General features: G+C 35.7%; 1 protein-coding gene across 1 annotated transcript in view; it reads left to right on the forward strand.

The window, feature by feature from the left end:
* The first annotated feature begins 2350 nt into the window (after window positions 1-2350).
* The window catches only part of LOC105044092 (uncharacterized), a 54537-nt gene continuing 43756 nt past the window's right edge, over window positions 2351-13131 (forward strand). Inside the window, 5 exon segments of the mRNA XM_010921889.4 lie at window positions 2351-2613; window positions 2707-2880; window positions 7535-7630; window positions 10174-10243; window positions 10417-10550. Of these exon segments, the coding sequence (XP_010920191.2) occupies window positions 2476-2613; window positions 2707-2880; window positions 7535-7630; window positions 10174-10243; window positions 10417-10550 (612 nt within the window). The 5' untranslated portion in view covers window positions 2351-2475.

The following is a 13131-nucleotide window of genomic DNA, read 5'->3' on the forward strand; positions in this document are numbered from 1 at the left end:
CATTGATGGGACCCACTGAAATATAGTTAGGCTGAGAGCATAAATCCGATTCTGTATCAAACACTTTGTATCATAATATATCATAGTTTTTCACTGAACATGTGCATAATATAATATTTCAAAAGCACTTTTCTTTCAAAACATAATTTCATAAATCATACATAATTTCAGAGAATAATTATTTATTTTCAGAATAAATATGAAATATCTCGAGAAGATGGTTCATTACTTACCTTTCACGGAGCACTGAATGAATAGATCGACTAACTTCTAGGAGATTCTTTCATGCCTATTATCCAAAATTATATTTTTATATTAATTTTAATTCAAAATTAAATCTAAACAAATCGTAAATCAAAACCTCACTTAAAATCAGACTCTTTCCTAAACTCGATCAAAATCATCAAATGAAGCCTTACACTATGCTAATCCTAGAGGAATAACTTTAGAGAGAGAGAAATCCATCAAGAGAGAGAAACAACCTAGAGAGAGAAAATTCTAGAGAGAGAAAGTAGAGAGAGAAAGTTCAATTTCAGAGAGAGAAAGTAAGGGTTCAGACTGAAAGAAGAGAGAGAAGAGAGAGAAACTCTCTCTCTCATTTCATTTTATTTATTTATTTATTATATATATATATATGTATATATATATATTTTATTATTATTATTATTATTTTTTATTTTTTATTTTTTTTGTTTTCTTTTGTTTTCACTTTTTTTTCTTCTTTTTCTTATTTTTTTTCTTTTCTTTTCTTTTCTCTTTTTTTTCTTCTTCTTCTCTCGGGCTCCTTCCAGGCCGAATAGGGGACCGACAGTCCCCTCCTTTGCCGGGCCGTTCAGGCCGTGGCCGCCACGGCGGAGGCCGGCGGCAGAGGGGGGCCACTCCTCCGGTCACGAAGAGGCATGGCCGGCGGTCGATTGCGATCGCCGGTGCCGGAAAATCCAAGAGAAAAGAGATCAAAACAAGGGTTTCTTTTCTGACTGAAAATCGACGACTCCCATCGCCGGCAGCCGCGCACAAGGGCATGGGAGGAAGGGGAAGGAAGGGGAAAAGAGAAAGGGAACTCACCTCGACTTTCGGTGACCTCGTCGGTGAGCAGTCACGGCGAGAACAAGACGGGTGTTTGCGGCTCTAATTCGAGAAAATCAGAGAGGAAGAGAGGGGAAAAGGGCCGATGATCGGCTCCTAAGGAAGGGAAAGGTTCTTTTATAGAGAATCCTAGGACTCCGAGAGGTCTTAGAATTCCGATCTCGTCTGGGTCTCGCCGAAGAAGAAGACTCCTATCGGAGTCTAGGAGTCTTCTTCCCGATTTTTTTTTCTCTATTTTTTTTTTTTTTGAATGGGCTTGGGACTGTTAATCTGGGCTTGAGTTTTGGGCTATGACATGTTACTACCAAAATATCCGATGGATATTTGGAATAAGCACCGCATGGTATTTTTTAACACTAATCATAAGCAGGGCAATGATTTAGTTGGGGCTTTTATATGTATTTATTTATAAATAAATGCTTATTTTACCTCCAACAGTTAATAAAAACTGGTCAGGTACAAGAAACATCATTCTTTTATATTTTGCGAATTAATCCCTAAAATCTTTTATTTTTGCATGTTAAACACTATTCTTTTTTCATATAAATATTTTATGATTTTTTTTTGTCCAAATTGATCCTTACATTAAGATTCATCGATTGAATCTTGGTAAAGATCAGCTACAATTGCAAAAAGACATAATGTCTTTGTTTTAATTGAAAACTAAGATTTAGGAGTTGATTTCTTTTTGCTCATTTTGCTCTACTTTTATTTAGAATGGGGCTGCTAAGGACTCAAGATGGTACTGTATGGTTTAGGAGGTTGGTTAATATTGAGAAGACGGCAAAAATATTGAGAATATATGAAATTAATAATATCAAGAAAATAAAAGTAGGATATTTTATTTTTACCTCTCAAATATAACCGGGGAGATGGGTAAATAATTAAGTTACTGCATTTCAAGGCAGTAAAATATCAATAAAAAAAGATAGAAATTATTTTAAGGACTAATGCGGAAAAAAAAAAATCTTATTCTGTTTTCATTGCCGTCCAGCAAAAGCTCAGTTTGGGTATTGTACCAAAAAAAAAAAAAAAAAAAAACTCAGTTTGGGTACGCGCTGGGTATCTGCTGCCGTCTATTCAATTTGAACCGGTTTGAGCCTAAAAAGACAACCCCACGAGTCGTTCGCGAGAGGGTCAGATCAATTGGCCTCTTAGCGTAGCAAGAAAGCAACCCAATCTGCGGTCAGGCTTTCGGAACCGGCTCTCCGAGCACGCTTACACGCAATATATAAACCACAACTCAAAACCCCAGCTCGTTCTTTGTCTGCGGCTCCTCCGCTCTCCTTGAAACCCCTATTCGAAAAACGAATGCGCGGGCGCACTCCGCTCCTTATCTAGGGTTTTCGGAAACGGTCTGCGCGAGACGAAGCTCCTCGCCCTCCGGCAATGGCGAGCGCCACGGCCGCGATAAACAAGGCGGCGAGCCCCAAGCCCTTGGAGGAGTCCCTCTGGTGGGACTCCTTCGTCCCCCTCTTCGAAGAGCTCGACGGTGCCCCTCTCTCCGATGACCTTCCCGACCACCTGGTATCGACCCCATCCCCTTTCGGTTCTCTAATTTCTTTGAAAGAAGAGCGCAAAGATCAAGAAATTGCCCAATTTATCCGCTTCTTCCTGCAGGTAAAGAAGATCAAGAACAACCGCGCCTGGTTCTTGGAATCGGTTACTCGCTTCGGGCCCCCGGACGAGGCATCACGGTTTGCTTTGGATTCTCCTGAGATAACTATCGGATCTCATCACCTATTAATAAAGCCTGAGCACAAAGAGGCCGCCTTACGAGTTAGCAAGTGCCTGGTTTGTGTCTTCTGATCCTTCTTGTGTGTCACTTCGATTTGAAATTAGAAAGCCTAAATTTCGAGCATCTGCTAGATGCAAGACGTAATTCATTGCATATGCATGTTGATCCGGTGGGAAAAAGTATACGGATTCACATAATTAGTCATATATTTGGATAGAGTATTTGGTTATGATCTTGTTCTGTGGTTTTCATATTATGGATGAAAATCCACCCTAATAAAGATGGTTGAGATTTCATTACAGGCTGTGAATGTGTTCGTTAATTTTTTTGACTGTGGTATGAAGAAAGAATCTTAAACAGAATAAGCAGCATGGAGTCTTTTATTTATTTATATTTAATTTTAATGCTTGCGACTGTTTCTTGTTTCTTTCTTCTTCACACTTGTTGCCTCCCTCCAATATAAGGTTTGGATGAGACTTGATGACATATCTTATTCTGTCATTCTCATCTCCTTAGAGTAATAGGAAATAAGGTATTCACCAAATCAATATATTGACAGAGAACATAAGTAATGCATGCGGTGGATAAAGCAAGGGTTTAGAAATTATGATGGATATAGGGATGTCAAATGACTCTATTCTCGCAATGTTCATGGGTTACTGTCTGTCTAGTCGCAAGATACAATGATCCACCCTCTTCTAGTGCATTCTGCTTGATATACTTGATCTCTGCTCAAATAGTCATTTCCAAGGAAAATAGTAGATTAAAGAAGAGAGTAAAGTAAGTGCATAGTGCCTTTTTTGCTCTTGCAGAGGAGTCTTGCTGGAGTTCTGGTTCGTTGGAAACCTAGAAAATGAAATGATTTTTCAATAACATCCCTTCAACGAATTGCCTTCTGTAGAGATTCTTTGGGTATGGGCACACTTGAGAAGTATTATGAAAGATTCACTGGAAGAAGAATCAACTCTATGGTAAATCTCTAACCAAAGTAGTTATGAATTAGATAGCTCTCATTTATATAAATTTCTATATATTGTTAGACTCCAGCACACTTATAAAACTTGTTGTGTGAAAAGTACCAAAATGCACTCTAAAAAAAGTTAAAAGGTAAAACAAGTTTCAAAATTATCTGGATATCGTCCTCTCACAAGTCACCACAATGGGCCAGCTAAAATAGAGTGACTCTTGAATGGTGGTAACCAAGCTCCACTTGTGATGTGCAAGAATCCATGGCCTCATTTTGTTTCTAAAGGACAAGTAGATTCCTTATGGATTCTTTATAGAATTATTGATCCTTTGTCATTGCTATAGATGATTTTAATAAATCATACATTCAATTCACGTCTTGCTTAAACCTTCCTCTAAATATTGAATATCATTTTGAAAAAAAATTCTCAAAATCCTTCCAGTTTCATTATTTTTGATTTTAATGAATTAGAGATCTGCAATAGGTGGATGTTGAAGTAGTTGATAGAACCAACAAAGCATGTGTTTTTGATGAATGCTTGGCGAGATATTGCTTAAGTGGAAGGTAGATTCTTATGCAGCTTGTGTAATAATTATTACAAAATTTAAAATTTATAAACATGCAAAAGCAATTAAAAATATAATGAAAACCAGAAAATAAAGGATATCAACTGATGAATAATCAATACAGATGAAAATAGACGATTGTTTGAAAGTTAATGTTACTATGTAAATTGTAACTATGTACAAACATGAAAAAGATAACAAGGTTTACAATTTATCTGACATGCCTAACACTTCATTGTACTTAGTATAATGTCTGATTAAGCCTAACAGGTGCCAGGTTTAGGCCACTTGCTAAATGCCCAACATGCATAAAATTGCTGTTTAAGCAACTTAGTCCTAGGAAGTGCTGTTAGTTATGCCTAAGGCTTGTTGGCTGCTTATGTAGCTCAAGTAGTTGCCTCTAACACATTGGCAAATATATAATGAACAATTTGACATGCACAAGAAGCCCAACGAAAATCATGGTTATTTTAGTCACCGATGTAAGCTTAGTACTGAATTCAAAGTTGTGGTTATGTAACTCGATTAATAGTCTCAATTTTTCATCCTAATCAACATAGTTTCTTTTTACATGAAGCATCTGCTAGAATTTGACAACATCATTGGTGACAAGGAAACATGGACCTTCTATGCAACAAAAATTGACATAATGACTAAAGAACATCATGATAACATTGAAATGCTTGTCATTATTCTATGTGCTTGGCACTTCCCACTCTTTTCGAATGGCACTAATGTGTGTGCTTCTTATAAATGAGGCATCACATTAACAACCTAAGATCACATAGAGAGGAAATACTTCTTGGGAATCTGAATTACTTAGGCGATTCTTCCCTTTAAGTAACTAGTTAGCTACCTAGAAGGCCCTTGAGGTTTTGCAAATAGAATCCATTCATGTTCTTAGAGAACTCTAGAAGCTCCAACACAATGCTAGAGATGATAAAGGATTCTAGTCCTGTATCTCTGTCACCATCCAGTGAATGCTGGAGAGTTTTTGAACTTCCAGTCTTACCTGGAGCATCCTTTTTATATTCTTGGCTTCTTGCTTTTTTTATTTTTTCTTTTAAAATAGAAAACATTCAGGGAGTGCCTTGCCATGGCATTATAGTAGCTTATATATGGTTGTATATATCCGATCTAGGTTAGGGACTGCTGTGCTGTGACATTGTTGTCGTCTTTATGTAAGGCTATGCATTTGATCAAGGAGACCCACTTCACTATCAGGGGCTGACTAAAATTTGTTTAACACATGCAAATTGAAAATAGATGCTAAATTTTGAAATTACTTTAAATTTTGCTGTTGTAGGTTTTACTGCAAACATTATTATGCTTTGCAAGTGATCCTTAACCCTGAACTAAAGAGAAGAGAAGATGGGGCAAAGAAGAAAATGAATAATGAATAAGCCAAAAAAAAAAATGAATTTTGTTAAACACACCTTAAAATTTTTCTGGGAATGGCATTAAGCCTAATATATGAGCAATAATGTTGGACACCACGAGAAACCGAGTTTTTATTTAAACAGCTCAATTAGCTAATTTAATTCTAACTCCATTTTGACATTTTTAGACCATGATAACTTGGTCAAAATAAATGTGTGCTGTATTTAAGCAATTCAATAGATGCATTTTATTTAGACACCATTATAATTTTGATGTAGAAACAATCCAGAATGTCAGAGCCATGGTTATCTCAAATTTATTTTAGAATTTAAAAATAAGGATGGACTCTGGGATATTTTCATATTATTATGCAAAAAGCTGCATGGGATTGCTCCCAAAGGTTGTCATTTCTACAATTTTGGAAACTTCTCAAGCTCAAATAAAGAGAGAATTACAAACAGGTAGGATGAGATTTAATAGCTTTCATCCAACATCAAACTGTATGTGTCCTCTCTTCCTTTGTAGGTGAAGGCATAATACGACTTACTAAATTTTATTTCTTAATTAACTAGGATTACTTGTAGATTTTCTCCCTGTGAAGGAAGCATAATTAAGTAAAGTAACTAAATCCTTTTGGACTTCCTAACAATAGCAAACTTTGTATCTTTACGACACTTGACTTAGAATAGCCATGTGAACTCGAAGAATATCTTGAACTCTTTTGTAACGTAAGCTAGATCTAGATTAGGGACACTGATAGAAAGTCCTGGCTCTCTTCAAATTTTTGGACTTTTCTAATCATGGCTTGGTAAGTTAAAATTTCCGTTATTTTGCCTCATCTCAATGATGAAGCCTCGTAAAAGATTGAAGGGTACATATTGATTAAATACTAAAGAATTCAATTTAAATCTGATTAGATTTGAATCAATAAGCAAAATATAAGAATTTAACATCAATTTGATAGATCAACAACTTTCGATTTTCATAGTGAATGCTACTACTATATATTTTTGAAGGACAAAATTTATTGAAGGGATGCGTTGGTCTTCAATTATGGGATCACTAGACTGTTGATCTTTGACTGCTGGTTATTCAGTTGTCAAATCTTCAAAGCGTTTTCATGTAGTGGGCTTTCTGCTTGAAATTCTTCTGCCTTGCTAATCCTTCTTCTTCTTGTGGTGCAAAGAAAGTTCCGCATCAGTAGGTATATCTGATTTTCTTCATTAACATGGTAAGCTTAGTAAAACTTCTTATCCAATCTAGCAAGCTTCTGCTGGCTATAATCTGAAACTGATCAGACATTTATGTGGAAAATTTGCTGCAAGAAATGTTAATAATTCTCTGAATGTAGCTCTTCAGCCTCAAATCGAATAAAATGGGAAATAAAAAATAGACATCTAAAGTCATATCATACTAATCTAAATTCTGAGGAACCAGATTTTAATCTAAACCATTGATGTCACTAGGCTAATCCTAATAATTTAATCATACTATAACACTCTTTTTTGGCGTTGACAGATACATGTTGAAAGTTTCTGCTGGTCAACCATTGTGTTGAGATCATTAGTGGTTAGCTTGGCATCACAATTTGCTGTGCATATTGAATCTAGCTTCTTAATACCTCTGATATTATCTGCTTAATAAAAAATTTTATAGTGTAGCGAAGGAATTTGTTTATCTTCTTTTGTCCATCGTGTTTTGACTACTGAATTCTCTTTAACAATTATATTCTTGCTCTTATTTTAACCAAAGGTTGGCCATAACCATGCTAAGAATATTTTTTGTGGTATTCTTTAGTCCTTAGATGAGGTGCAGTCATACATTCTTGTGAATAGGACTTCTGGGTTTAACAAGTCAGTTGCTGACGTTGAAGGTCATGATTTTCTTCATTTGGTAAGTAGCTTCTATTCCTATTTCTGAAATTTCAAGATTAATTTTTTCTTTGATGATATAATTCAATGATCAGTACTTTCATTTGATTTTGCACTTGGAAATATGATATGTATTTTTCTACCCTTATTCTCATTATTTATCTGTAGCTACCAACTCTTCCTATCAGTTATCTTTTTCTCTTTGGAATCTTAAGTCATTTTTGTTAGAGAGGTCTTATTATAAGTCTTGATGTATGACTATAAAAAATGCAGCTCTAATCTTTAAAGGACATTGCATCTTGTGCCATGAGGACTTTATTTGTTAAAGCTTTATTGTCATATGTGCAGAGCCATGCGATACATACTTACGTGTTTTAAAACTTGTATTATTGATTGAACTGAAAAAGTGCTCAGTGATGGATTATGGGTTGAACTATTAGGTTATCTGAAATATGATATCATTGCCACATGAAAATATCATAATTACTAATTAATTAAAAGTAGATATTAAAGAAATTAAATATATGGAAAGTATTCATAATGTCTACGATCATGAACACTAGAGTGAGATAATGGTGAGATTGAATGATCTTCACTTCTAATTAATAATTAGCAGAAAACAAGAAAAATTAAATATATGAAAAGAATCCAAAAGTATCTATTGATGAAACCTAAATGGAATATTGATGAAAAAAAAATCTTTAAAAAATTTTTAGTCATGTTATCTTGAACTGTGGAGGGACAATGGAACGTCTTGTGACCAGCTCCGCTTATTCCTAATTAATCATATATACATATATATACATATATACATATATACATATATACATATATACATATATACATATATACATATATACATATATATATATATATATACATATATATATATATATATATACATAGATATATATATATATATACACGATACACACACACACACACACACACACACACACACACACATATATATATATATATATACACACATATATACATAGATACACACACACACACCACACACACATATATATATATCTATGTGTGTGTGTGTGTGTGTGCGTGCGTGCGTGCATGGACACCACTTTTCTTATCGGGCTCTAAAAGTTTTAACTATGTCTAGATACAATAAAATTTTTGAGCTCCTAAGATTTGAGAAACACGTTAACAATTAACACCTGCCATTTTGACCCAACCATAAAAACCACTTGTGTTGGAAAGTTGACTATTTATGTTAATGGAAGTTGAATTTTTGAATGCTTTTATTGGACTTAATTGTGAAGTGGCTTCTTATTTACATGTAAGATCTTAACTGAATGCAATATTTACACGAATTATATTCTTGTAATAAGGGTTGCCTATAGTAGTTTGCCTATCTGTTGTTCTGAATAGTTTGTTTTGAAGATTCATGGACTTAACCAACTGAACCAACCAACTTATTACCTTGACCCACCTGGGAGGATGACCTAACCAACAAGGATTTTGTGGGTTTCATTGGCATTGTATGGCAAGTGTGACTTCCATGTGTCTTAGTCATTGTCAATCATACATTCTGGAAAATCTCAACCCTATGATCCTTTCAAAAACCTATGGTTTTGTTTGTAGGCAATTCTTCCTTTTTTCCTTGACATTATGTTTGTTCATATTTTTTAAGCTTGTAGTATATCTCAAGCTTACATGTTATTTGAAGTACCAAACCTCATAAACATTTCCAAAGCTTGTGGTCTATGAAAGTTTCAACTATATATTTGGCTTGAATTTTAAAGATGTTTTATATTTTTGAAATCTATAACAATTTTAAAACCTTACCTATTCTTGTGTGGAGGTATAGACCTAATTTAGTTTTGGAATATTATCATTTGCTATTATTGAAGTGGAGTTTATATTTTCCATTGGAGCCTTCTTTATAGAAAATTCAAGAGTTACATGTGCCAGTTTCTGTGTAAAATGAAAAAATGATATCATACTTAAAAGATGTATTTGGACTGTCACTCAGATGGTATATAAGTGACCTCATTCAAAATATCAATGAGTATATGTGGCCTCATCCAAATTGTTTATGAGGATATAAGTGAACCTCTGGCCGTGTGGTATAACTGGACCTCGAGGATATGAATGGCCTCATTCAAATCATCCATGTTGGCTATGTGAATATAAGTGCCATTGCTGGTATGTTAAAACCTTGCAAATGGTTACTTCTCTTGTTGAATTGGGTGTTTTTTGATTGTTCCTTTGACATATCTCTGATTTTGAATTAGTTTACAGTGAAGGGAATGAAGAAGAGGCTGGGCCGTTTTGTTCTATTCTTTGGTGAAATCTCCTTTGTAGTCATCAGATATTTGTTATCAACCATGTTTTTTTTTTTTTTTTTGTTTAGTGCTATTGTTTTGCTTTTTCACTCTTCAATGAGAATATTTATGGCTTTTATTGCCACATGTATACATATGTGTGAGTGTGTTCGTGCATGTGCTTGTGCACCACCATGGCATGTGTGTGTGTGTGTACCTCTTTTTGCTATTTTGGCTTTGGACTAAGTACTGGTGTTGTTTTGTTTTGATTTTGAAGATATTGATTCAATATTACCTTGAGAGGCAGTGCTTGTTGAAATGTATCAGACGAATCTTCGTGCATGCTTGTAAGTCTGACACCACTTATAAAAATGTCTTGGATTTTCATCCTTGAACGTTCAATATCTTTCTATGTTTATAAAAATGGCTTTGATTTTCATCCTTGAATGTTCAATACCTTTCTATGTTAAATTGCTGTATATAATTTCTGTGTCACTAAAATGAGTAAATATTTATGCAGTGTACATAGAGAAGGGGTCTTGTTTGACTGAAGCTGTTAGAGAAGAGGCTTTGCAATTAGTTTATGATGGGTTGGAAATGAAGCTCTTATCCACCTTGAAAGATCTCCTTTCTTCTGTATTTTCTGAGAAAGCTGTATGCTTGTTTCCTTATTCTGTCACATGTCCATTAAATATTTATGTTTTTTCACTGCAAAAATACTGAGTAGAGTTGTAATTGCATTTCTATTCATGTTATTATTTACTTGGAACATGAAACAACTTGGGAAAGTTGTCCACTTTCTTCTTGGTTGTATGTATGCTACTTTTTTGCTTGATGCTTGTTGAGTTGATGTTATTATTTACTTGTATGCTACATTTTCTCTCTTTTTTCTTTTGTTGGCTGTACATTATTGTGCTTTCCCATGTATCATGAGTGTTTTAATTGAGGCTTCTTCGTAACTAGTTGTTAATGGTTTTAGCATCCTACAAGTACTAATGCATGATAAGACTTTCCATTTCGATGATGGCTTATATAACTACACCCTCTTATTGTTATTTGAGGCATATGAATTGTAATTATATTAATCTGAAAAATGCAAGAAAGTGAGCACATCTAATAAAGTGGGAGTTCTATTATTAGCCTTTAGTAAGTTCCTTTTTGGAAAAAAAAATTGGGGCAGGATTGGGATGGAAAAAAGTGTGTGCAACTCTCTGATAGTTGTGGAATTATGGGAAGGAATGATTAAATCAAGTTCCACGAAATCGGTACTGGGACCCATGTTGTGTCGGCCGATCGGCGAGTTGGTATGGGTCCATACTGGATCGGACTGGCACGAACCGACACAAAAGTGAAGAAAGGAATCAGGGAGGAGGAAAAGAGAGAAAGAGGATAGGGGGAGGGAGAGGGTGGTGGAGGAGATAGCAGCGGTGGCCACATGCGGGTTGTGGGTGCGCTTGAAGGGCTGCGGGCTATGGGTGCGCTTGAAGGGCCGCCAAGGCCTCTGCTTCTTCCACCAAATCGTGGTCGAGAGATAGAGATATATAGAGAGAGGAGGGAGGAAAAGAAAAGGAGAGAGGGAAAGCCAGCAAAGAGATCGCTGGAGGGCCTCTAGTTGGTTGCTGTGGCAATTGGACGACGAAATTGCGGCCTGTGGCTCAGCGGGCATGAAACAAGAGCGATCACCTCTATTTTATGGGATTTTTTTAAAAAAAATTCTGACTACAGTGAAGTTGGCAATCGATTTGCCAACAAATCAATTGCCAACTTCACTATTCATCATCGTTTTTAAAAAAATGTGATGAATAGGGGCGTCCGTGGTCGTGGTTCTGCCCTGGTCTTTTCCATCGCTTGATGGCCATGGTAGCTGTCCAACACCCTCTTGTGGCCTCTCTGCCAGCTATGCTTCCCTCTGGCACCTTCGCTTCTCTCTCTCTCTCCTCTCTCTCTCGATTAAATGCCCTATCGGGTGATATGGATCCGCGGAGGCCTTTGGCTCTCCAGTGGCCTCATCGGGCCACCGTCGGTCCTTCGGAGGTGTTGTCCCCTCTTTGCCTTGCCTTTCTCTCTCTCTCTCTTTCTCTCTTTTTCTCTGGTTCCCTCTCCTTCGTCTGGTGTTCCGATTGGGAAGGCCGAACCGTTCTGGTTTGCTGTCGGTATGGCTCGAACACTCTGAACCATCCGGTTCGAGATGGTTCGGCGAACCATGAATTGAATAGTACAACAAATTTAAATGATATGCCTTTTCTTGGTTATTTTGTTTTTGTGAATGGCATGTTATACAAATGAGCTCCATTTGCTAGTTTTTAAGACGTGTTTGCTTCTTATTGTAATCACATGTGTAACTAACTGATTGTATTGCAAATGTATGGAGTTGGATTTGTAATTTCTTCTTATTGTAATCACATACTCCAAATTTGTGGAGTTGGATTTGTAAATTCTTCTTTACCATTCTTTTCTGTTAAGGGCTACAACTGCTGTAACTGCTACTTTTTCCAGCTTGTTTCACAACTTTGTTCTGTGTTATATCTTTCCTAATCCATGTATGCAAATGCGAGTTTCTCCTCATTAACACCTTAGATCTTCATTGTCCTATGAATTTATTCTTACCCTGCCCCTTGTATTAACACCCACATCCACATTTGTATCTTTGCAGTGCTTCGTTTGTTTGCATTGACTTGCCTTATTGCTTTAAATCTCTGATCTGTATTATATAGCCAGCCTTTCTGCTTTACGTTGGTTCTCTACTAGTGATGCAGTCTTAGTTCAGATGAGTTCATGTTCTGATTTTGAATCCCACCCCTGTCACTTCTTTTTTTTTTTTTCTTTTTTTTCTGGGTGGGTTTTTTTTTGGGGGGGGGTGTGGGGATTGATCACAAGCAGACTTTTAAGCATCAGATCTTGAGTCTTGAAATCTTGACATCCATTTCATATATAATATATGTTATTGGAATTAATTGGTGGGATACATAAATAGTTTTAGTTTAGTTTTATTATGGTTTGTGTAAATTTTGACCTGTATATAATGTATGTGTATATGGTGAATCATCATCAAGAGATTGAACATGAATTCATGAAATTTCTTCTTCTGTGTTCATCCTTTTTAGTACTTTCTTCTACTTTCAAGGCTTGAAGAGGCACCTCCAAAATGTTGAATCTTTTCCTAGATTCTGGATTTAATCTCTTACACAATATTTTCTATGAAAAATTTAAATACATTAGATTTTGCAAAGGAATC

This window comes from Elaeis guineensis, chromosome 4 (genome assembly GCF_000442705.2).
Source record: "Elaeis guineensis isolate ETL-2024a chromosome 4, EG11, whole genome shotgun sequence".
Classification (NCBI taxonomy): Eukaryota; Viridiplantae; Streptophyta; class Magnoliopsida; order Arecales; family Arecaceae; genus Elaeis; species Elaeis guineensis.